The 23,366-nt window shown below is 43.6% G+C and overlaps 2 protein-coding genes across 5 annotated transcripts in view; both read left to right on the top strand.

The window, feature by feature from the left end:
• Positions 1-207: 207 nt before the first annotated feature.
• On the top strand, positions 208-16,243 carry DHX40 (DEAH-box helicase 40). Of its 3 annotated transcripts, XR_011326050.1 has the most exons (18): positions 208-467; positions 724-869; positions 1,246-1,365; positions 2,565-2,795; positions 2,997-3,063; positions 3,624-3,755; positions 5,182-5,281; positions 5,732-5,818; positions 6,321-6,503; positions 7,587-7,667; positions 8,376-8,533; positions 10,661-10,775; positions 11,061-11,169; positions 11,490-11,584; positions 12,153-12,222; positions 12,641-12,869; positions 14,351-14,509; positions 14,718-14,856. XR_011326050.1 is itself a non-coding variant. In XM_069791010.1 (17 exons), the coding sequence occupies exons 1-17, from the start codon at positions 329-331 to the stop codon at positions 14,855-14,857; spliced, it is 2,199 nt and encodes a 732-aa protein (XP_069647111.1). In that variant the 5' UTR covers positions 208-328; the 3' UTR covers positions 14,858-16,243. The 3 variants fall into 3 exon arrangements, 2 of the variants coding, with proteins under 2 accessions (XP_069647111.1, XP_069647110.1); XM_069791010.1 differs by lacking the exon at positions 14,351-14,509 and having other exon boundaries at positions 14,721-16,243; XM_069791009.1 differs by lacking the exon at positions 14,351-14,509 and having other exon boundaries at positions 210-467; positions 14,718-16,243.
• Positions 16,244-17,805: 1,562 nt separating this feature from the next.
• Positions 17,806-23,366, top strand: part of CLTC (clathrin heavy chain) — a 34,414-nt gene continuing 28,853 nt past the window's right edge. Inside the window, exon 1 of one of the 2 annotated variants that reach the window (XM_069790990.1) lies at positions 17,806-18,077. In XM_069790990.1, the coding sequence (XP_069647091.1) occupies positions 18,036-18,077 (42 nt within the window). In that variant the 5' untranslated portion in view covers positions 17,806-18,035. The remainder of the gene's footprint in view (positions 18,078-23,366) is intronic. The other variant, XM_069790991.1, reaches the window with a different exon arrangement.

Here is a 23,366-nt window from a genome sequence, read left to right as displayed (position 1 = left end):
GCGGTACTTGAGGAGGGGCCGTGCTTGAGGAGGAGGAGGCGGTACTTGAGGAGGGGCGGTGCTTGAGGAGGAGGAGGCGGTGCTTGCTGAGGGGGTGGTGCTTGCGGAGGGGGTGGTGCTTGCGGAGGGGGTGGTGCTTGAGGAGGAGGCGGGGCGTAGGGGCCCGCGCCTGCCGTTGAGGAGCGCGTCACGAGCGGATGTCGTCGGTGCGCACGCTGACGTGAGGGGAGGTGGTGGGGGAGGGGCGCGGTACCTGACAGGGCGGCCGCCGGGCCCCGAGGGGTTTCCCGGGGACGGCGGTTCCCGTCCGGGGTCTCCCGTAACCGCCATGGAGGTCTCCGCCCTGCCCATCCGCCGGTCCCGCCGGGCCCTGGTGGAGGCCGTGAGGGAGCAGCCCTTCCTCATCGTCACCGGCGAGACGGGCAGCGGCAAAAGCACGCAGCTGCCCAAGTACCTCTTCGAGGCAGGTAACGGCCGGGGAGGGGGGGGAAACCCCTGAGAGCCCCCTCTGCCCTGCCGCCTCGGGCCCGAAACGTGAGAGATGAGCACTGATAAACGCAGATAATCCTCGTGTCCCCTCAGGGGGACGCGGCTTCAGGGTGAGGCGAGAGGAGGGGGCTCGGTAAAACCTTGTAAACTAAAAAACTACGGCCATCTGTGTATGATGTAGGTACTCGTGTATAAACTGACTCGGTGTCCCTGTTCTCCCCGTCTCTCCCGAAGGCCTCGCCAAGCATGGGGCCATTGGCGTCACCCAGCCCCGGCGCGTCGCCACCATCTCGGTGGCTCAGAGGGTGGCCGAGGAGATGGGGTGTTCGCTGGGGAGTGTCGTTGGGTACCAGGTCCGCTTCGATGACTGCACCACCGAGGTAGGGCTCTGAGGGCAGTGTACCTGCTGGTGGTGTCGTGGCAAGGTGCAGTGGGGTCGGTGGGCTGCAGTTCAGTTTTGTTTCTTGTGGGCTTCTGGGTGGAGTGGCACAGCCCTGTTGCCTCTGCTGGGGCTTTGCGTGCAGAGGGTCTCGGAGCCTTCAGGAGCCAGCTGTCCCAGCTGTAGTGAAGCTGCGGTTGTATGTATTGTGTAACTCGCTTGTTCAAGTTTTTTGAACACCTTACAAGTGAAGCATTGCGAAGCACCCATGATGCAATCTCAGTGTGTGTGCCGGACAAATATGTGATCTATAGAGAAGTGTTTACTTTGAAGTAAAAATCCAGGATAACAGCTGAATGTCTAATTAAACATTTCAGGATACTGCAATCAAGTATATGACTGATGGCTGCTTGTTGAGGCAAATATTGGTAGACCCCCTTCTCAGCAAGTACAGTATCATCATTTTGGATGAAGCCCACGAGCGGAGCCTCAGCACTGTGAGTGTCGCCTTATATCTGTCCTTTTAGTTCACTATTGCTCCTTTACTGGGGTCTACTTATACCTTTCTTTCACTGCTGTGCAATTCCCAAGGATTTTGGCTGAATTTCCATGGATGTGCTTTATCCTTTTGCTGTCCTAAGACCATAGAATTGCTGCTTCGTTTATTACATTCTGCGTTATCTGGAAATAAGGTGTTTCCTGTAATCCTGTTGGAATTGTTGTAGCTGTTGTTGAAACAAACTGTTGAAAGCAGTTAAAACTTGGCTGACTATTGGATACTTTCCCAAAATTTCCAGGAGTTTGAAGCTAGCACAGTGAACGCAGACTTTCTAGAATCCTAATTAAGAAAAAAACCCAAACATACACAAACAAACAAAACCCTGAAACATCTCTCTCACTCTAAGGCCTAATGTTTCTTAGGGTGTGTATATGACTGTGCAAAAAGATAACGGCTTTTGGGATCATGGAAGTATCTAGACTGACCTAAGTACCAAAAGCTATCAGATGTCACTCTGACCCTTCTGTGGCAAGAAAAGTGAGACTCAGGTCACTCAGTCCTCAAGAGATTGTGTTGTGTGTCAAACAACCTACCAGTCCAGCAAACAATCTACCAGTCCAGCTGGGGGAAAGGGAAAATGCTTTCTGAATTCCAGTTCTGCCCTCAGGCATTTGAGTGTATTGTAAGTAATTGAACTAGGGTGATGTAAGAAGTTGCTCCTCCATCACCTGTGTCTAACTAAAAGGAGCAGATTTTTAATCCAGAGCACTGCAGAGTAAAATAAACTTGCTGAAGTCATAACAATAAATAGTACAACAAAGAAGGGTGCACACTCCGTCAGGTAATGTACGCTGGACAAGAGTGATGACTTTTTAAAATGGGTCTGAGGTAACTGCTTGCAAATGACTTGACGGTGAGAATACAAAAATGAAAACCAAAGGATTTTAAATTACACTGATTCTGTTTGTAGGCTGTGAGAAGAGCTCATAAAAATTTAATTAAATTCTAGAAACCAATTAGCGTGCTTACAAGATGACCAGGGTAATTGTATGTATTCTTCTGAGTGCTTAAGCCCTGGAGATGTGTGGTTTTCTCTCTTTGCTATATCAGTGGGATAAAATCAGTCCCTTCCAAGTTTGTCAGGCACTTCTAAAAAAACTGGGGTACTAATATGAGTTGCTGTTGGTTTTCTGTTAGGATATTTTATTTGGTTTGCTGAAGAAACTATTTCTACAGAAGAAACCACCGAACAGGAAGACGGCCATGAAAGTGGTGGTGATGTCAGCCACTCTGGAGGTAGACAAGCTCTCGGAGTTCTTTGGACACTGTTCAGTGCTGCATATTCCAGGAAGAAGTTATCCTGTCAAGGAGATATTCTGCAACCTGCTCAGCCCAAGGGACATAGGCAGCTCTGCATATGTTACAGAGGTCTGGCCTGTTTTACTTTGTGTGCTGTGTTCTCTGTTCTTGGTATGATTATCGCCTGTGAAAGACCACAAGAATTAGCTGCTGTATTGCTGTGCTTTTAGCATCTCTGCAGGATGTAGGGAAGAATTAGTTAGTACTGTGAGTTTTAGAAAGAGTAAGTGAAATTCCAGCTGTTATTGGATTCTTTATTGTTTGTTTCAGGCTGTAAAAGTGGCATTGGATATCCATTTAAATGAACCAGAAGGTGACATCTTGGTTTTCCTGACAGGTGAGAATTTTTCTTTGAACAACTGGTGGTTATGCTAGGTGAAACGTGGCATTGCCAGCAAAACAGTACATCCTTCCAATGACTGTCTAGTTTGTCCCAGAGCAGTAAGTAGAGAAGGGAAAGTTGCAGGTTGACGCACATAATCTTGTGAAGTGATAGTTTTCAGAGCATGTTCAGATGTATCCATGCCTATGAGATCAGACAAGGAAAACGTTAACTTAAAAATTTGCATATGCTCTTTTCTTCCTGTGTCAAACTTACTCTATTTGTATTGTGTACGTGTTTTACTTTGTTGTTAATTCAGGAAGGGAGAATTTCTTTAGCTGCAAAACCCTACATCAATGTATGGGCCAGACACATATGCAGTCATCTTTTAAGGAAAAGCTTTGGTGAGAGGCACTGTGGAAAGACTGGATGTCACCTCTAAACCAGCTCTCATAAATCTCACTTCCTTCTTGCAATGGTGTTCATGACTCTGTAATATTGGCAAAGCAGTCTTGTTTAAAGATCTTGCAAACTAGGAAGGCAAAGTTGTATAAATGCTCTTTGATGTTTTTTAGGTCAGATTGAGATAGAAAGAGCTTGTGACTTACTTTTCAAGAAAGCAGAATCTGTTGATTACCGGTATGAAGTACATGATCAGTCTGTTGAAGGCCTGCTTATCTTACCATTGTATGGGTCAATGTCAACAGGTAAGAGCATATAATGTCATATGGAACTTAATTCACATAAATGTTAACTGCAAGAGTTGTTATAAACAGTATCCTAATCAAATATTTCTACTGTGATTGGAAAAAATGGCATTCATTTAACCCTTTTGTTACAATACTGTAGCACTATGGGTTTTTTTGTGGTGTTCGTAAACTAATCAAACTTCAGCCTTCTCTGTAGTTGTACAGAAGCCTCCAGTTAAAGTTCATGTCCACTGGAAATGGCTTCACATGACATCAAGGTCTCCAGCTTAGGAAGGAGATATTGTGTAACTGAAAGTTCACGTCTTATTTAGGTCCTCACATACTATTTTATATGGAAAAGATATTGCCAGTAGGTTTTTGGTGATAAGAGTAGACGTGTAAGGGAAGATAGAAGTAGTACAGTGTTACACAATACAGAAAAGTACAGGTTATCAGAATGAGTCAGTCTGTTTTATGTGGCCACAATACCACAGTTAGTTTCAAAGAGGTAAAAACAAAGGCCTTTTGACCTTTACTGAACACAGACACCGTATTTTCAGATGAACTTGAGTGCGATGTTTAAATGTGTGGGTGCAGTATGTAGAATGCCAAGAGGCTGAATAAGTGTTTAGAAGAGCAGGACAGCAATTTCTGTCTGGAAGTGCTGCTGAGAGGAAAGATCTGGTAATGATCTGCAAGAGAGAGCAAAATTTTTACCTTCTTGAAAAAGCAAACTGAAAATTTGCATAAAAGAAAGGTATAGCTTCTTCCTTACTCCATGATAGGTGTTAGATGCCTGACTGAGAGTGACTTTTTAAATTTTTTTTTTTCTTTTGTGGTAGTTTCTCAGAGGCCATTGTATTTGAATATTTTTAAATACACAAGAGAGAATTTTCCTTAAAGAGATTTTTCTATTTTTCAAGTATAATATGTGAGAAAATTTCAGGCGAAAGTTGAATTTCCACCTTCCTTTTTTGTTCCTCAGAAAGCCAAATGAATTAATGGAAACTATATATGCTTCTTTGTTACATGTTAGAAGAAGATTTGCTGGAAATGTGGCGTGTTTAACCGAATCTTTTCACATTCGCCTTCGCTTGCTCTGTTTGTTAAAACCCTTCAAATCCTTCATGAAGATTCTATTAAGACCAGATATCTTGTTTGTTTTTCCTAACTCTGGGTTAGGAAACATCCAGGAGAATTGGCCTTTCTTGACCTCAAAATCTTCCTGAATATGCAAGCAATAAAGAAGACTTTCTCTGATTTCTGGCATATGCTAAAATAATACTGAATCCTATATTTTAGAATGTTATGTGATTCACTTTCTAATTTAATTTAAATGACTTTCACTAAGCATTTCAGTAAGTTTGCGCAGTGTTAGAGATGTGGTTTGAAATCAGAGCATTGTAACGTAACGGATTGTTTGACTGACTACCTGTCATTTTAGACCAACAGAAAAGAATATTTTTGCCAGCTCCCACAGGCATTAGAAAATGCGTGGTATCCACAAACATTGCTGCAACATCTCTGACGATTGAAGGAGTCAGGTATTGTTTCCTGTCCTTCATCAAAGCTGTAACAGAGGGAATAATTCAGAAAGTTCTACGAGATTTGGAAAAACGCATCTGACTTCCTTCCACTACTATACCTGCCCAATAATTACCTGTTGTCTTTTTTGTGTATGTAGTGAATTAAAAAATACTATTATATGATACTATTATATAGTCCTACAGATGACTAATATTGTTGGACCCTAATTTGAAATCAAATCTTGGCTCCATTAAATGAGCATAGTCTCCTTGGGTGCTGGGAGGTATTATCTGTAACATCCTCTAGACTGAACCATTGCAGGGCTGCAGTTGACCAGCAAAGTGCAACTACCTGTTAGCGATTGTAGGGTAAATGTGTTCTTGCTTTGATGATATGCACGTGGCAGTTTCCTGTCTGTCTACAGAGACCTCTGTTTTCTTCTCTGACAGAGCATGAATCTTTTTCAGATATGTAGTAGACAGTGGATTTGTGAAGCAGTTGAATCATAACCCCCGGGTTGGCTTGGACATACTGGAGGTGGTTCCCATTTCAAAGTAAGTTTTGAAAAGGTTGTGCGCTTAGCGTTTCTGGGAGTTGCTCTGACAATACTGTATATCGGTTGATCTTAAAAAAAAAAAAAAAAAGGGGGGGGGGGTGAGCAGCTTTGAGGCTCTGTAATTTAAAGCCATCTTGTTTGCTGCTAAATAGAAAATGGTTCAGGGCATATAATTTCCTAAAAGTTACAGGCATTAAGAAGGAATTGACAATGCATTGTCTGTAGTCTCAACAGTGGCTTACATGTCATCTTGTGTTTGCCGAATACAACAGCCTGATTCAGAGAAGCTTAAAAAAAATCTTCCCTTGCACAGAAATACTTCTTCATTCTGCTAGTTCTTGTATAGCTGGATTTCTCAGTTGCTGCACAGTATAATAGATCTTCCATCTACAAGCATAGAAATTGCTATTATTTATCGTAATGACAGTGTGCTGCTTTGGATAATAACAGAAGGGATCAAGAGTTTGGAATTTTTTTTCCCTGCCTTACTGTTTTGGAAGGAGCGAAGCAAGGCAACGAGCTGGCCGAGCTGGCAGGACATCATCTGGAAAAAGCTATCGGCTATACAGCAAAGAATTCTGGGAGCAGTGCATGCCTGATCACACGGTCCCAGAGATCAAGAGAACCAGTCTGACATCTGTGATCCTGACCTTGAAGTGCCTTTCTGTGCATGATGTCATAAGGTAACCTCCATGGAGGGGGGATTATCATTTTCTTCCTCAGTCTCAGGAGCAAGGCAGCACAGGCACCAACAGCCTATTGGCAGAGGCAGGATTAGGTCCCCAGCCAACTGTGACACCTCAATACAATCAGCTTTTCTGCTGTTCTCCTCAGTCTTTAATGCCAGATTGGATCTTGAGCTCAAGTTCGGTTTGAGGTTCTGCCAAAACTAGCTCCTTCTCTCCAAAATTAAATAGTTAATAGTGTTCCTTTAAAATACTGATGTTTATATCCCAAAAGCTTAATCTCTGTGGAATTGTTTAATATTAGGATCATACATGTGCAGAAAATACAGTTCATCTTTGCATGTGCCATGCTGGGATTTGTCATTGTAATTCTTCAGTTTGAGACTGTACATGTAACATGCCCATATACTGAAGATGCTTATGTGCACTTTGGTCAGAAACCTGTATTGGAAGGTGTCCTGGTTTCAGCTGGGATGGAGTTAACTGTCTTCCTAGTAGCTGGTACAGTGCTATGTTTTGAGTTCAGTATGTGAAGAATGTTGATAACACTGATGTTTTCAGTTGTTGCTCAGTAGTGTTTAGACTACAGTCAAGGATTTTTCAGCTTCTCATGCCCAGCCAGGGCACCTGACCCAAACTGGCCAACAGTGTATTCCATACCATGAGACGTCCCGTCTAGTTTAGGAACTGGGAAGGGGGGGGCAGGGAATCGCCGCTCAGGGACTGGCTGGGTGTCGGTCGGCGGGTGGTGAGCAATTGCCCTGCGCATCATTTGTACATTTCAATCCTTTTATTAGTACTATTGTCATTTTATTAGTATTATCATTATTAGTTTCTTCTTTTCTGTTCTATTAAATCGTTCTTATCTCAACCCAGGAGTTTTACTTCTTTTCCTGATTTTCTCCCCCATCCCACTGGATGGGGGGGAAGTGAGTGAGCGGCTGCGTGGTGCTTAGTTGCTGGCTGGGGTTAAACCACGACAGAAGGTTACAAAAATATTTTAATAAATAGGAAAACTAACAAGGCTATACTGAGTCTGAACAGTGACATTATTTTTTTTTACTTTATTTTTTACTGTAGATTTCCTTATTTGGACCGCCCTGAAGAACGGCATATTTTGGAAGCTCTCAAAGAACTTTACCAGTGTGATGCTATTGACAGGTAAAGAAGAAAGGGGTGTAGTCCCTACAAGAATTTGAAAACTAATGGTTTAACTGGTGTTAGTGAGTTTTTTGTGTGGACTAAAGGACTTTCCCCAGCAGTAGAATATATTTCCTCATTAGCCCAGGAAGTTAACTATTGGGTTTTAATATACTCTCTCTAAAATGAGGATTAGAGCATGGCTTAGGACTTGAGAGATACCGATTAATTTCTCCACATTGTCCTGGAGTTCCTGAGTGACCTCAGACAAATTACCTCAACTCTCTGTGCTGTAGTTCCTGATAGCAGATCCCAGACTGTTGTGATGAAGGTGCTTAGGCACTAGCTGTGAGGCCCATCCAAGAACTCAAGACAGGAAGGGAGATCTTATCCTAAGCTTCCAGGAATTCTTCTTGGGGGGGGAAAAAAAAAAAAAAAAATCTTAATCTTAGGCATCTGATACACTTAAAAAGCTGGCTTTGCCTGCCATGAGGCAGGCATAAGCAAACTGGAGAAAGGTGAAACTTTCTTCTGCTAGCAACACTTGCTTCATGTCTCCAGCACCTATCTGGGCACACACAGACTGCAGTGTTGGAACAGTCCAGAGGGAAATGCTTCTTTCATGTTCTTTATCAGTATATGGTGGCTGACATTGTGTGTGCATGCTCCGATTTACGTTTAAACATAGTTACGTTGAATCTGGCGTTTGAATCTTTTTCCTGGGATAAGGAGAGGCCACGTGACAAGACTGGGTGAATTACTGGTGCAGTTTCCCCTCCCTCCCAACCTGACCTGTGCTGTCATAAAAGCTGCTTCTCTTGACTGTGAAGATCTGCTGCTTCCCATAGCAGCTATGTTGTCTGTGGAAAATGTCTTCATTCGTCCAGGTATGAAGCCCCTTATCCCAAAGCAGCCTTGGGTGGGTGGGGAATTCTGCTTGGAGAGGGACATCTCAGGCAATGGTTAGGCAAGCACACACTGCTTCACCTGCAGACCTTTTCTACAGCTTCCCTCTGCAGCGTTTTTTTCTCTCAGTAGTTTTCTGTGCTAATAGTTTGTGAGGCCACAGTATCTTATAGGTGTACCTCAAGGTTATAAAGTGGGAACTGATTCTGTATTTTGAACAATGGTAGCACAAGCCTTTACTTAAGCATAAGGATACTCCTGCCAGGGAGAAAGCTGGTCTCCTTCGTTGAGCCCAACACTGGTGGGAGACATAAGTATTTACCTCAAACTAATGCTTTAAATAACCCTTACCTTGCAGTGTGAGGAAGATTCCTCGAGTGCAATGCCTTGTCTCCCAGAGTACATCATAGCAGATCTGTTGGGAAGAATGGTATGATTAGGACAAATACACGAAGGCACTTTGCCTGTATGCTTTTACAGCTCTCTGTGGTCTTGGAGTCAGGGCACATTGCACACTAGGAATTGGACAACAGCTGTTCCAAAGACTTCAAAATAGCATGGAACTGGGCTGCATTTGTCCCAAGGCTGTGAGCTGTAAAGCAACATATAGGTGAATGAGTGGTTTGCTGAGAGGTCATAAGGGGGAAAACTGTGTTACAGGAAGGTGGGGGTGGGGTGGGAAGAAACCACCAAAAAACCAAATGCACCGCAGCACATGTTTTGCTGTTGGTCTAAGTACAGACAACGGGGACTGATTAATTTTGTTTTTAATGAATGGGGTTGCCTCTGTATTGGCTTTTCTGTTTGATGAATCTGTTTAACCAAGTAGACCTTTTAAGTTACTGAGAAGCTCAGCTTGTCACTGCCTCCATTTCCAGTGTTCTTTTAAATGGAAATTGTAATTTTGCTGTGGTTCCAAGATAGCACCTCTCACTGGTCTCCCACGTTCTCCTTTGTATCTCCTTTCCCCTCCACTCTGCCCCTGACCCGTCCTCCTCAACTGTGCTACATATAGTCTTTGTATGTAGCACAGTCTTTGTGGGAGACCTTTGTCCTTTCTAGTCACTCATTGGCTCTTGTCCGGTTATCTCTGTAGTCTATTAACCGTGCCCGTTAGTGCAACAGCTAAAGACACTGCTGACAGGACTGATGGACTGGATGCTGCTCTGGGGTCTTTCCTATTCCCACAAATGTGCGTGTGCTTTCCCATCCTCCATCTGGCAATATGCCCTTGTTATCTGTTCAGCTAGCTAATGCACACATGTCCGTTACTCTCCAGCAACCCCGCACATTGGGACACAAGCACAGAGACTCCCATCCTGAAGGCACTTGCTCATGTGCGATATGTATACGAACAGACCTTCTTACTTAATCGGTGTTACTTTTAATACCCACAAACTTCTGACATTGTCTGCAGTACAGCAGCAAGGCAATGCATTGGCCTTTGCAGCCATATCCTTCTCTACTAAGGGGAATAGGTTGTGCTGGGGAAGAAATTCTTTGGGTATTTACAACTTGAAATAACACTTTGGAAATGTTGCTTTTGCCTAGTACATTCCTAGTATTTAGTGAAGGTGAATTCCTACTAAACTCACAGATCGCATTTTTTCTAGACTCTTATTTATTTCAAGACCTCCATTACTATGGCACTTGGGTACGAGGACAAAAGCTGAGTTAAACAGATTAGATGGTGCTATGACGGGGTAGTTTCAACAATCTTGTTTTTTCTCTCAGGGCAAAACTTTCACTTGATCCCTGAGAGCTGTTTGTTTAAGATTGCTGTTCCTTTATCTTTCCATGTCAGCATCTGAATTGATTGTAAGAGAAAAATGTAGAACCTTTCTTTCTAAGAGACTAGAATTCTTCACCTCTAGTGCTGACTTGATGAGATTAATCACAGATTTAATAGCATCTATGTGTTCTTGTTCAGCAGTAGTGGAAGGAGGAAGAACTGTAAATGCAGCTGTGGAGGAGAGACGGATCTAAAAATAACATGAATAAAGAGCCAAGGCTGCCAAACACACTTTAGAGAGATGTTAACAGAAAATTAAGTAGGAGTGATAAATAAAAATGGCTTTGTTAAAGTGAGATATAACTTACTTCCTCAGGTGATCCTCAGAAGCAAAAGGAGGCTGAGCTTCAGCACCAGGAACTTTCTTCACAAGTGGGAGGATGCAATGACTTTGCAACCCTCTTAAATATTTTTGAACAGTGCAAAGCAAGGTATAAAATTATTCCTTACAGTAAGTGGTTTTGCATTGCTCATAACTTCCAGCTGCTGATGGTTTTTAGATATACTGCGTATATGCACATGTATGTGCTCATACCTAATTGCAGATTTATTCCTTATTGTGATCTGTAATTTATATCAAGACACCTATTATTTAAACTAACAAAGTATCTGGCTGTGTAGGTTGCCTTCTTTGTACGACCATAACAAAAAAGAGGCAACTTTCTGCCTGCAGCTCACAAAGGGCTCATTTATAATACAAGTATTTCTGTTCTCAGCAAGTCTCCTTCAGCTTGGTGCCAGAAATACTGGATCCATTGGAGAGCTTTAAAATCTGCATTTAGTGTGGAAAAACAACTTCGGGAAATAATCAGTAAACTGAAACAGGTAAAAAATATGACTTTTATATGTGATTGACTCATCTAAGTTTATGTTTAAGACATGTACTGGACTACTGAGCCTTTGCCAGATGGCTGCTGCCTTTCTCCAGTAGAAACTAATCCACTTAAATATTTATTAGGGCATCCTTGTTGTAGCTTGTATAACTCACAGGTATGATGGTGGTAACAAGCAAGGAGGGTTTTCCTCCTTTCCTTATGGTTTCCATAGGGTAAGAAACCCAGGGTTTAAGATCCATGGGATGGAGGGGGTATAGCCAGTTTTTCTTTAGGAAAGATCCTGATACGTGTTGTTTTTGCTTTACATAGCTGCCAGATTTCCCTAAAGAGACATTTGAAGGCTCCAGAACTGAAATATTAAGAAGATGTCTATGTGCAGGATACTTTATCAATGTAGCTAGGAGGTAAGTAATAAAGTTTGGATAATTGAATGGAAAAGATACTATGCATATTCTTTAAAGGTGTAGCTGCATACTGAAACAGAATAGTAAGACTGTCTATTGTTAAAAGTAGCAAAGTAGCAATTGCAGCTGAAGGTGGTGTTTCTGCACAGGGCTGGAAGCCTGGCAGGTACTCTGCTTTTGACTCTCATTACATTCCTGGGGAAGTTGCTTATGTCCTTGGAAGAGTAGTTTTTCTATCTGTGAAATGAACTTGTAAGCTGATGAGTAGTTCCAGATATTAAACTAAAGGGCTTAGAAATGTCCAATTATCATGGCTGTCAAAGACTTCAATACCAAACCCTGTTTATTATTGTGTTGTTATATCTGCAGTGTTACTGTGGTAAATTAGATCTATTTTATTCCTCATTGGTTTTTTTTAAAGTTTAATTCTGGAAGGATCTTCCTCTGCTTATCTATTTGAGTATTTTCTTCTATGCTGCTGCTGATTTGTTTAGTTTATTGTTGCTGTCTAATCACAGCAAAGTATGTTTCATTACATTTCCCTCCCCTCCGCCCCCAAACCTTTCAGATCTGCAGCCAGGACATTCTGCACAATGGACGGACATGGCAGCATAGTCTATATCCATCCTTCATCTACAGTAAGTTACCAAAGTCTGTTAATAAAGTAGCAAAGGATCTATAAAAGTAGTAAGAGGCAGGTCACTGTAAACTCTTCTGTTTTGGTTTGTGCTAACTTACGGCCAGGAGAAGCACTGTTGCAGTGTTCATTTTGAGAGTGGGGAAGAGCCTCACTTCTTCAAATTTGGTAAATGTTTGGCTTATGAAATGAGTGTGACATCGACTGTGACATAGACTGAGCTTTCTCTCTGGCTCTTTGGATTTCCTGGGCAATTTTAAGCAAGTCATTATGCCTTAGTTCCGCTGTCTGAAAACTTAGGGTAATGTCAGCTTTATCTCATTCTTGCATCTGAAGCATTGGAATATATTCCAGTGGAGGGTGCTCTAGAAATAAAAATTCTCTTTTATCAGTTCTGAAATAATATTTTAATTTTTCAGCTATATAACCAGGAGACCCGCCTCGAGTGGATCATCTTCCATGATGTCACAGTGACATCCAAAATCTATGTCCGGACAGTGTGTCCTGTTCGCTATGAATGGGTCAAAGACTTGTTGCCCAGATTGCATCAAATTGATGCATATGAACTCAGCAGTGTGGCACGGGAAGAAGTAACTGAAGAGGAAATAACCAAGTGGAAACGTAAGGAGGACCTTAAAAGGCAGTGTGGTAAGCACATTACTAGCCCCTATCTATGGCATGTGTAGTTTTCTTGGTTGTTGCGGGCATGTGCGTGTATGTTATGTCACTGAATGCATTCTGGACCAGTAGGTGTTAATCTGTATGTGCTTAACATATTTGATGTGTAGCTCTAGTTGTTTTCTTCTCTTATTACAGCTCTGCAATCCTTATTTTCCTGCCTCAGCAGTGTGTGTAGCGGTGTTTGCTTGCTGGTTCTTGCCATGCTCCCCTTTTGTGGTTTAATACAGCTGACAGGAGCAGAACTTTGTCCCAGAGTTGAATAAAAGCATTTTGAGTCTAACCATTGTTTAAGTTTGCAAAGGGTATCTAGCCATAGATACCCAAAATAATACTGTCCTGAGAGAAAGAGGTCCTAAGGGCTGGGGGGGTTGGGGGGGAGGAGGAGAGAAAAAAAACCCCCAACCAGCCCCCAAAAAACCCACCAAACAAAAAACACAGAGGAAGAAGTATCACATTTTGGTGAATGTCTCATTCTGACAATGAATTTAATGCCATATGTTTAAATAGTCAGTTTTAATTAAAACTGGTGCCTGCTAATTGATCTGGCTGCTTGACATTCTTTGAATTCTTCTGTCAGCAGGTTTCGTAAAGCAGCCAAGTATTCAAAGGGCCTCTGCTCCTGAGCTGACCCTTCCAAAACATTAATTTAATATATAGTACAGGCACTAGCAATATAGATTCTCTTCAGTTTCCTTAACAATGGAGAAAATGTAGACTTTTGTGCTCAGACCAGCATCTCTTTCTTTCCTGCATTATTGTATAAAACAACCATTTTAAATGATAAAAACATGAATTGGATTTGGTGATAAATTTGCTGGAAAGGATATTTTCATTATTGGGTAATGCAGAGGAGCCTCATCTATTTATCTGAAGTCCAAACAGCTGAGGTTTCTCTTTGTCCCCCCTAACTTTTTGACTTCACTAGGCAATTGTAAATTAATTTGAGATTAATATTGACCTTACAGATGTGGCTAAATAGCTGATAAAGGTTTAATTAGTGCCCAGTGGAAGGAAAGGCGGCATCATGAGCTGAATTATTATTTGACTCCGAGACAGAATAATTGCAAATATTCCAAGAGTGAACGCTGATTGAAACTCCTTCCTCATATCAAAGAATCTGGTGCCCAGCCCCAGAGCCCTAGGAACAGGATGCAGTAGCTGCTTCATTCACACAAAACTTAGGCTTTCAGAGTCTTTGAATGATATTTTTATTTTTATTTACATTTTACGTTTTATTTTAAACTGAAAATATTTCCTGCTTTTCTTTGCTTCTGCGAGAAGCACTCCCAAGGTCTCAGCTCAGTGGGAGAATGTGCATTTCTAATGGTGTCTGTTCTGGAGTATTGACTTTTCCCACTCCTTTATCTGTATGTTATCCTCCCCTTTCCCCCTACCTCTGGAAATTTATAAACATAGTTTATTCTAAGCTTTTTTTTTCCTGCTCCCAGTGCTGTGCCTCTCCTGCCTAAACCTGAGTTTGAGATGTGTAATTTAGAGAAGAAATGGGTGCATAGAACATAAGATGCATAGTATCTGTTACAATAAGAAGCAAGATACACATTTGGGGATGAGATGAGCCAGCTGCAAATATTGACATGGGAGTTAAGGCATGATTTTTTTTTTTTTTTTTTTTTTTTCCCTCCCTGCTTTGGTACAGTCTGTCCTCTCTGGAAGTCATTCAAATGACTGACTGGGACTTGAAAAACATTGGAGATTCTGTTGGGGGTTTTGGGGTATCTTACAAATAAGAGGAATTGTAATGCTGGGATTTTTTTTGACACAGAAGAGTATATTTCTCTTTCTTCTCTCCCCCAGAAGGAGTCACAGACAACTCTACAAAGAAGATGGAGAGAAGGAATGATGATCAATCAATACTGGATGCCCGAGCACGCTATCTTGAGAGAAAGCAGCAAAGAGCACAAGGTTTAAGTGGCCCAATGAAAGAAACGGTGTAATACTCGTGGCTGCTCAACTCCCACTGTGAGGAAAGGCAGTTTGGTGCAGTTGTTCTGGGTATGTTTGCATAATGCAAAATGACTAACTGGAATGAAGAAAAACTTCTGCTTTGTGGTAAGTTTGAGTGCTGAGGCATACAAATGCAATCGTCCTTTGCTGCATCCAGCAAGGAAAAGTCACCAAGCTGAAATTTTATTGCTACATGTCACTGGCAACAATTTAATGGCCTCAAATGTGGATGAAGACATGATGCATACTGTGGTGCCAATTCTGTGGCATTTAGTTGACTTTAAAAGGTCTCAGTGGTCTCAGTGCCATTATTAATATATTTTCTTAAAGTGTTTTGTTTTTTGTTTTTTTTTTTTTTAAAGGAGTGGGACTGTCACTTTTTATCCATTTTACTTTGTATGATTGTGGCTATACAGTCTTCATGCTCATACACCACTCAGGAAAATGTGTAGGAAGTGCTCTTTTAATGATGGAACCATCAGGATCCAAATTCAAAAGGACGTTTGCCACCTGCATTCTCTGTTGCAGACAGTGTTGTTCCTACTCTGTATTGTGCTGTACCATGTACAGTGATGTTTCTGGGTGAAGATGTCTTTGTATGCAAAGTATTTTGTAAATGTTTTCACATTCTTGCTAACAATGCATAATTTCTGTCAGGGATGACTTAGCACTGTGTGTTTCCCGTTTGGCAAAAAAAATCCCAGCAGTCAATCCAGTCCTCAGCTAGGTTACGTCCTGCAGTCCATCAGCAGGCCTGTTGCCTAGTGGGCTGTTTTTCTGAGTTTGGTGGCTGTTATTTTTAAAATGTGTGGATTTCATTCTGAAGAAGGAGTGTTTCAAATGTGTAGAAAGAACACACAAGGAAACATTAGCTTTTTCCCTCAACTCATATAAAAAGCAAAGAGCTGTGACGCTTTGTCATCATAAAGTTTGCTTCTTTCTCAATAAAGAGGTAATTCCCTTCTGTTACCTTAATAATCCTAAAATGTTCCAGTGCTCTAGCGTGGAGCTTGTCTTTTTTGCTATTTTTCACTTTCAGTAAGTAACATTTTGTAGAAGACAGTTTCCAAAAAAGTGGAAGAACCTACTGTCATTTTTCATGCCTTGGTTGTGTGCAGCTGTGTGTCACCTTCATTTGCTTTTCAGGTAACTAGCTAATGCTGTTACAATGATGTTGTAAGGAAGCCTTAGCACTTGGTATAAAAGGTTAAGCGTTCCACTTCCGTACTGCACAGGCTGTAGCTGATCATAAGCTTTCAAAAACCTTGGGATTCTCTTATGGGGAATATGATAATATTATTCTTCACAAAGAAGGTAGTGGGTCTGATAATTGTCCCTCTTTCTGTGATTGTACCTATTAAAATGAAAAAGCGGAACCTGGTCTGCATACTTGCCAAACCTAGCGAAGAAGGCGTGATTCATGTCTCGAAGAGCTGGAGAGGCTGCAGCGTACGCCGCCGGTTGCCCTGCAGGGCCGAGTGCCACCTTCTGAAGCTGTAAGAGGCTTAACTCGAGCAACACCAAACTTGTCAACGGCAATAGCAGGAGCGAGCAGTGATGCCTGTGGCTGCCCTGCAAGTTTCAGACGCGGAGTTCCAAACTGCAGGAGAATTGCTGCCGCCTGCCCCTTTTCTGTGTGTACAGAGCACAGAAACGGCAGCAAGATTAATGCCTTTCTAGTTCCTAAGGGATTGCGTGAATTGAACAATTAGTGCTTGTGATGGGTCTTCATAGGAAGTGGCATGTTTAGGATTCCTCCTTTGTTGGGCCCTTTATCCTGGGTTCAGCTGGAAGAGGGTTTTGTTCTTTCATGCTGTTGCCCAGACTCTGCTTCTGAGAAGCCAGTGCTTTTTCTTGACCAAACCTATAGCCTGAATTTTGCAAAAGCCCACAAATTTTTGGTGTTTACTTTGGTTTTTTATTTGCAATGTCATAGCCACTTGGGAGTCAAATGACATCTGTACCACGCACTAGGTCTGAGGTAGTAGCTAAAATGCCCACTCTATCTCTTGGCAGATCCTAATGCTTATTTAATTTTTTTTTTTTTTTTTTTTTTTTTACTTTCTTAGTAGCAAGAAGGGAGGGGGTTTTTTTCCTGTTTTCCAGGGCTGCTCAGAGGTTTTGAAATTGTAAATTTAAGACAAAGCAAAAATGGTCTGAGGAAATAACCATGAGATTGCAAAATAAGGCGAGATATAAGAAAAGAAGCGGTGAGGTCTGTCAGGGTGCTGGTGCCTTACAGCGCACCCACCCTCTCCGTAAAGCACTCGGAATGCCCCGTGTGCTGCGGTCCGGTAAAAAGAGTGAAGTTTTTAAAGAGAGTTTTTAAAAAAAAAAGAGTTTCCGCGGGCTAGAGTTAACATTGTGAGTTAATAAACCCAGCAGGAGATGTGGTGGAAGTTTTATTATGTTGCTGTACTTATTAACAGTCCTTTGGACCATCCCTGGACCTTCAGGGGACTGCTGCACCCCGCCTTTTTGGTGAAGGAAAGGAAGAAAGTCGGTCCAGGCTTTATTTTCCCTCTTTTTTTTTTTTAATGGAGATTTGGGAGGAAAACGGCCCTCACCAGGAACTACCGGCCGCAGGGAGTGGGGGGGAAAAGCAGCGATCGCGTCCCTGACCGGGGAGACACACACCCCCCCCCCCCGGGACCCTCAGTCGCCAAGGGCCCCCCCAAAAAAAGAAGCCCCCCCCCCCCCGGGGGAGTCACCTTGCCCGGCCGTTCTGCCCCCCGCCCACGTGACCCACCGGGGCGACGAGCGCGGAACGGAAGTGACGCAGCCGCACCTCAGTCGCATGATGTGGCAAAAAAAAAAAAGAAAAAAGGCCGGGGAGGGAGGAGTGATGAGTCTCGAAATAGTCCCTTCCGGTGGAGGATCCCTCCGCCGCTCCCATTGGTTGCGCGGTGTGCGTGTCACGCCGCTCAGCGAGGGATCCTTCCGCCCGGCCGGCGCTGTTAAGGCCGGTCCCGGCAGGTGAGGGCAGGTCTCTTCCTTCCGCGGCGGTATCCTTCCGCCGGCGGGGGCAGCTTCCGGATCGTCCGCGGCTCTTCCCCGCTCTCTGGCCCGTTCCGCCATTGCGGTCCCGCTTCCCCGCGCCGCCCGGACCCCGCTGACGAGTGACTCCGGTCCGGCCTCGGACTGGAGCCCCAGCCCGCCGCCGCCGCCATGGCCCAGATCCTGCCGATTCGTTTCCAGGAGCATCTCCAGGTGGGCGCGAAGTGGGCCGGGCCGGGCCGGGGGAGCGGGTGCTGAGGCGGGCCGGGCCGGGCCGCTCCCTCAGGCGGAGGAGCCGCCCCGGGGGGGGGGGGGGGGGGTGTCGGTGCCTGGGCGAGAGGCCTCCGGGCCCGTCTTGAGGGGCCGTGGAGCGGCCCGGGTCCCTCCGGTGGCGGGATGGCCGCCCTCCCGCAAAGCCTTACCGGCGTCTAAGCCCGGGCAGCGCCTGCCCGCCGCGGGTTGCCCGCCGCGGGTTGCCCGCCGTGCCTTCCCGAAGGGCACCTTCCAGCGGGCCCGGAGCTGAGGGGAAGGGCTGGGGAACCGCCGGGGCTCGTCCGCGTCCTGGGGAGGAGGCGAAAGGCCGAGGTGCCCGGGTATCCAGCCCTTGGCCGGTCCCCGCCTTGCCTTCCCCGGTGCGGGTGGTGGGGTGTCTGTGGTGCCGGTGGGTGTAGGCGAGGCTGGCGCCGAGCCCACGCTAGCACCTGCGGGGAGGCGGGAGGGGAGAGGGCGGGTGGTTCCTCTTTGCTTCCCGGGAGAGAGTCGGTCTGCTCCGGGGCAGCGGGAGTGGGAAATCCCGCTTCGGTGTGGGATCTGCAAGGGATGGGGGGCAGAGGGGGTGAATTGATGAGGAGGCCAAATTGTCTCCGTGTATCGCTTAATTTTTTTTTTTTTTTTAACGGGGCTGAGACTTCTTGTAAGTGTAAGGACACACGAAGTGATTTTGTTGATGTTCTGACTTGTAATGTCATCTTCTGTGAAGAAAAACCACATATTGCAGCGAAATGTGAAAGCTACTGCAGGCTTCCCTGCAGTACAGCTGTGGCAGTGCGGGCACAGAAGTGCCAGGTCTACACTTTCTGGTGTCTACTGGTCTCTGACAAATTCTACGTTTGGGTATCATTAAACCATAACTGGATGCTAATAGATTATTCCCAAGTGATGGCCTTTAGTTTCTTTAAGGTGGCTTTATAAAGGCACTAGCAACAAATTCTAAAATTGCTCTGCTGCAGGAATGCAAGGTTACCTTCTCAAATAAGCATGTGCCTTTAAAGTCTCTCAGTGAAGCTGGAGTACAGGGAGGGGACTGGAAGTGGTAACACAATTGTGCAATGTGTACTTCCTATCTGACTGGTCTATAGGGCGAAGTACTACAAGCCATGCTTCTCATCCTGAGTTGCTGTAGCTGTGATGGCGTTAAGCTTGGCTTCACTACTGAGGAGTATTTTTTGAGGAGAACTTGTATAATAAAAGTGATATCGATGTACCTAGGCAGGGTCTTCTGGCTTCTAGCAACCTGTCTGTAGCCCTGCATCTGTGTGTAGTTTGTGCTTAGCTAAATGGGACTGTGGTGGGCACTAACCCACCTAGTGATGGATTTGCATGATTTGTAGTGACTTTTTTTTCTAACCCAAATGGAAAGAATTTAATTTCTAGACACCTTGTTAAAAGAACAATTGCAAAATACTTGTTTTGCTGTGTAAATTACTGCTGTCCATAGTATTATGTTTAGATTTAAAAAAAAGCTACCATAATTGGTTTTTATCTAGCTAGCAAACTGTTGAGCATTGGATAACTTTACTTCAACATCAGTTGAAAACCAGCCAGAACTCATAGCTTAGGTGTAGCCCTGGACTCTTCTTTAGTGAGCAGCACTGACAGGAGAATCTCATGAGTTGGCCAGAGCTTCAACTCTGAGCAAGTGTTCTCTCCTGGTAGTGGCATAGCCTAGAACTGGGTATTGAGCAGGTTCTGTATACTCAGGTGAAACTCATCCCTCTGGGTAGCCCAGCTCTTAATAAAGTATTGTGGAAATGCATCTATGATACATTATTTAAGATACAAACTTTGCATGTGACCCACTACCAGGTCTCTAATGACATGAGTACTATTACATAATGAAACTCATCAGCCTCACTCCAGAAGTGCTGATAGGTGTCAGGCCAGCACTGTTGTGGAACACGACTGTTCTGACTGAAGAGTGATTTATCTGTTTATTTTATTTTTTTTTCCCTGTTCCTATTTAATGTAGAGCATTGGCTTAACCAGTATCTTTTACAACTGCATATGTGAGCTGCTCTTTGTGAGGCTGAGTGTCCAGCTTTCGGAACCTACATGCGTGTGGCTCTTGCCCATAACACTTCAGTTTGCTGTGCCTACTGAACTTCCTCATTTTATTTCATTGAAAAAATTCAAAGGAACTTGAATTCTCGGAGGTACTGTGTTTGTGCTGAATCTTCTGACTTGCTGTTGGAGCAAATTTTGAGAGCAGAAACATTGGTATTGCTACGTTTTTGCTATCTAGAACTTCTTTAGCATATTCCAGGCTGTTCACAGGAGGTCCTCATGGACTCAACTATACATTTTCTTGAACTGTGGCTGACCTACATTGTTTAGGAAACTTGTGGTACAGGTGTTGTGCAACACTTGCAAGTTTGTAGCTGATGCTTAACGAAAGACAAGGTACCCAACTGGAGCCTTATTCATAAAAAGGCAGGTGATGGATATGAATGAGAAAGTTCTTGTGAGGCTATTATTGAAAGTTGCTTTTAATTAATCTAGAAGACTGGCAGTCAGAAATATGTGTGGTATGATGCTCGTTCTCCCTGGATCCACTACTACAGGTCAGAAAACGGTCAAGTAACTGTCTGTACAAAGCTTGTCCTGATCTTCAGCTTCAGTCCAGTTGCGCTCCATATTGCACTACTCAAGGCACACTGGCATTATCTGTTGCTGTCAGCATCTTGGCTAGGTGATATGGGAATGAAGAGTTAAAAGCTCCAGAAGCCCTGCGCTGTTGTGCTCCTAATGTCTTTGTCTCTTGGGTACGCAGTACAGCATGCTTTGTACCCACAATTTGAGCTAAAGATCTAGTTTGGGCAAGTAAGATGTGGCAAGTAGTTAGCTTACTAGGGTTAAGTAAGCTTTCTGGACAGTTCCTAAGTGAAGTCTAAAAAAAAAAAAAAAAAGTGTGGTCAGGCTTCAGGTTTTGTTTGAGTCCCATTAGCTAGCTCTGAAGTCTCAGTAGTCACAAATATGTAGGAGGTTATCTGTGTATTGTCTATTGTAGATGCCTGCCTTGCCACAAAAAAAATAATCAACAACACACTGTGGAGAAACTTTCTCCTTGGGAGTTTCCAAGGAGAATGTTGATTCCTGTGCTATCAAGACTACTGGACTCGTGTTATAAAACTTCATAGTGCTGCCTGCTTTTTTTTTAAGTAGCCATGAGGAAGCAGTGCAGTGGGCATGTAGTGGGAGATCAGAGTTCAGTATGTCAAATGATTGCAAATCTGGTTGCTCGTATTCAGGTTTTAGGGATTCCATAAGTTAGTTCCTCTGTGTACTTCAGGGTGCAAGTAAAACACAACTGCCTACTGTGGTAGGTGCATGGAGCTTTTCTAAGATTACATGTTCCTGATGAATGAGAAGGAAACAGACAAGTTAGCAGGTGATGAACTGTGATTGCCATTTAATTTAGCTACACTACCCTGAAATACATAAAAATTGAACTTGGACCAGGTGCACTGCTGTACTGGCGTGACTTAAGGCATTAATAAATGCTCTTCTGAACCTAAATATATTTTTAAAAAAATTAAATTATCCTGTAGACTTGACTAGACAGTACAGAAAACTGTCAGCTCATGCTGTGTGCTTGGTGCTGAGACAGAACTACTCTTTTAAACTAGGAAAAGGGTTCTTGTATCTATTGGTCATTAGTGGAGCAAACCTGAATGGCGGCTATGCTGTTCTAGGGCTGTGGTACTTGGATGGCTCTCAGAATCATAGCTAGCTGTGCCAAAGAGCTAACTGAATAAAACTGGACAGCCGAGTCATCATATAATAAAACTTACAAATTTACTATTTCATTCTAAGAATGACAAACAACTAAATGCTTCCGTGTATTGTGCTGGCAGTGAGACAGTTTAATATATCCTGAAACACTAAATCTCTGCTATGAAAGCATTAATTTGAAGCAGTTAAGTCTTTTGTTGTTATTTTAAATCAGGAATTAGACAGGGCTATTGTGCCTAATGCTGTTTTGGTGTGTGTGGCGGGGGGGGGGGAGGGCTGCGTCTTGCCCCCTGCTTCTTAGTAGTTCTGAATTCCTAAAATCAGTGAGCTTGGGGTATTCTTAGAGTGGGAAAATCTGTAACAAATAACGCTGTGAAAAATCTAGGCGACCTGAAGAGTGTGTGTGCATCCACTAATTGGATAGGAACAATTAGTTAAGCAGTTCATAAGCTATTCCTCTTGGCCTGTCCCTTGCAGCAGGTACTGAAGTCAACAGGCCTGCTTGTCTTGGTGGCACTACTTGTTAGCACTTCACGCTGGGACTGTGGTGACTTAACCAAAGACTAGTAATGGCAACCAGTGGTTCTGAACTCAAGTTTCAGCAGGTACAGTCTCAGCTGTGGCTTGTAACGAAAATAGTCACACAGCATGCCTGTGGCTGCTGAGACCAGATGGCTACCTCAGCCTATTGAGGGTGAAGCAGAAAATAGGAAGGATATAGAAATAGAAGAGCTCTTGAATATTATAGAGGTCTCTTATCTGTTGAAAACATAACTTCCTAGCCTGTCACAAACCGTAACTCTTACCTTGCGCTGCTAAGCGTGAAGTACTCTGGAGCCATTGACTGGCTGTGGGACTCCTGTGTTACAGAACTGCAGTCAGCAATGCTAACAGATCAGCACAGATATGCATGGCCTTGCAATAGAGCTAAGGTGACTCACTGCACATCAAGGAGCTCTGTGCTGCTCAAAAGACTGGGAATATTTCTGTTAACTGGCACTTCCAGCTACGTGATTTCTAGCTGCATGTAGATAAGGAGTCTCCGGGCAGAGACTAAGTAGCTGCTTGTGGCTACAAGAACAGTGGTTATATCCTGTCGAGGTGAAATGCGTACTCAGCAGTTCCGCGCCCTTCCTTGTAGGCAAGGAGAAATTATTTGACAGCTAAGCAAACTGTCACAAGAAAGCAAATGTTCCAGGAAGGGGTCAACAAAGAGACTCTTGTCAGCAGTTTTACCATTCAGTTTTTCAAACATGCATGTAATATGACAACTTCTCTGGGTGAGTTACCAAAAATGTACTTGAATTACCTTCCAGTGAAAAAATAATTTTACTAATCAGACTTTCACTTGCCATGTTACAACAATTAATCTCTCAATGCTGTTCAGATGAATGTTGTCATAATATTCGATGGTTCAGTACAGCCTGCAATTGACTGAAGTATCCAACCTTGAGTTAGAGGAGTCCTTCAAGGCAGCATCTTTGCTGAACA

This window comes from Haliaeetus albicilla, chromosome 9 (assembly GCF_947461875.1).
Source record: "Haliaeetus albicilla chromosome 9, bHalAlb1.1, whole genome shotgun sequence".
In the NCBI taxonomy this organism is placed as follows: domain Eukaryota; kingdom Metazoa; phylum Chordata; class Aves; order Accipitriformes; family Accipitridae; genus Haliaeetus; species Haliaeetus albicilla.
The sequence above is the reverse complement of the archived record's forward strand: the minus strand, read 5'-3'. Positions and strand labels throughout refer to the sequence as shown.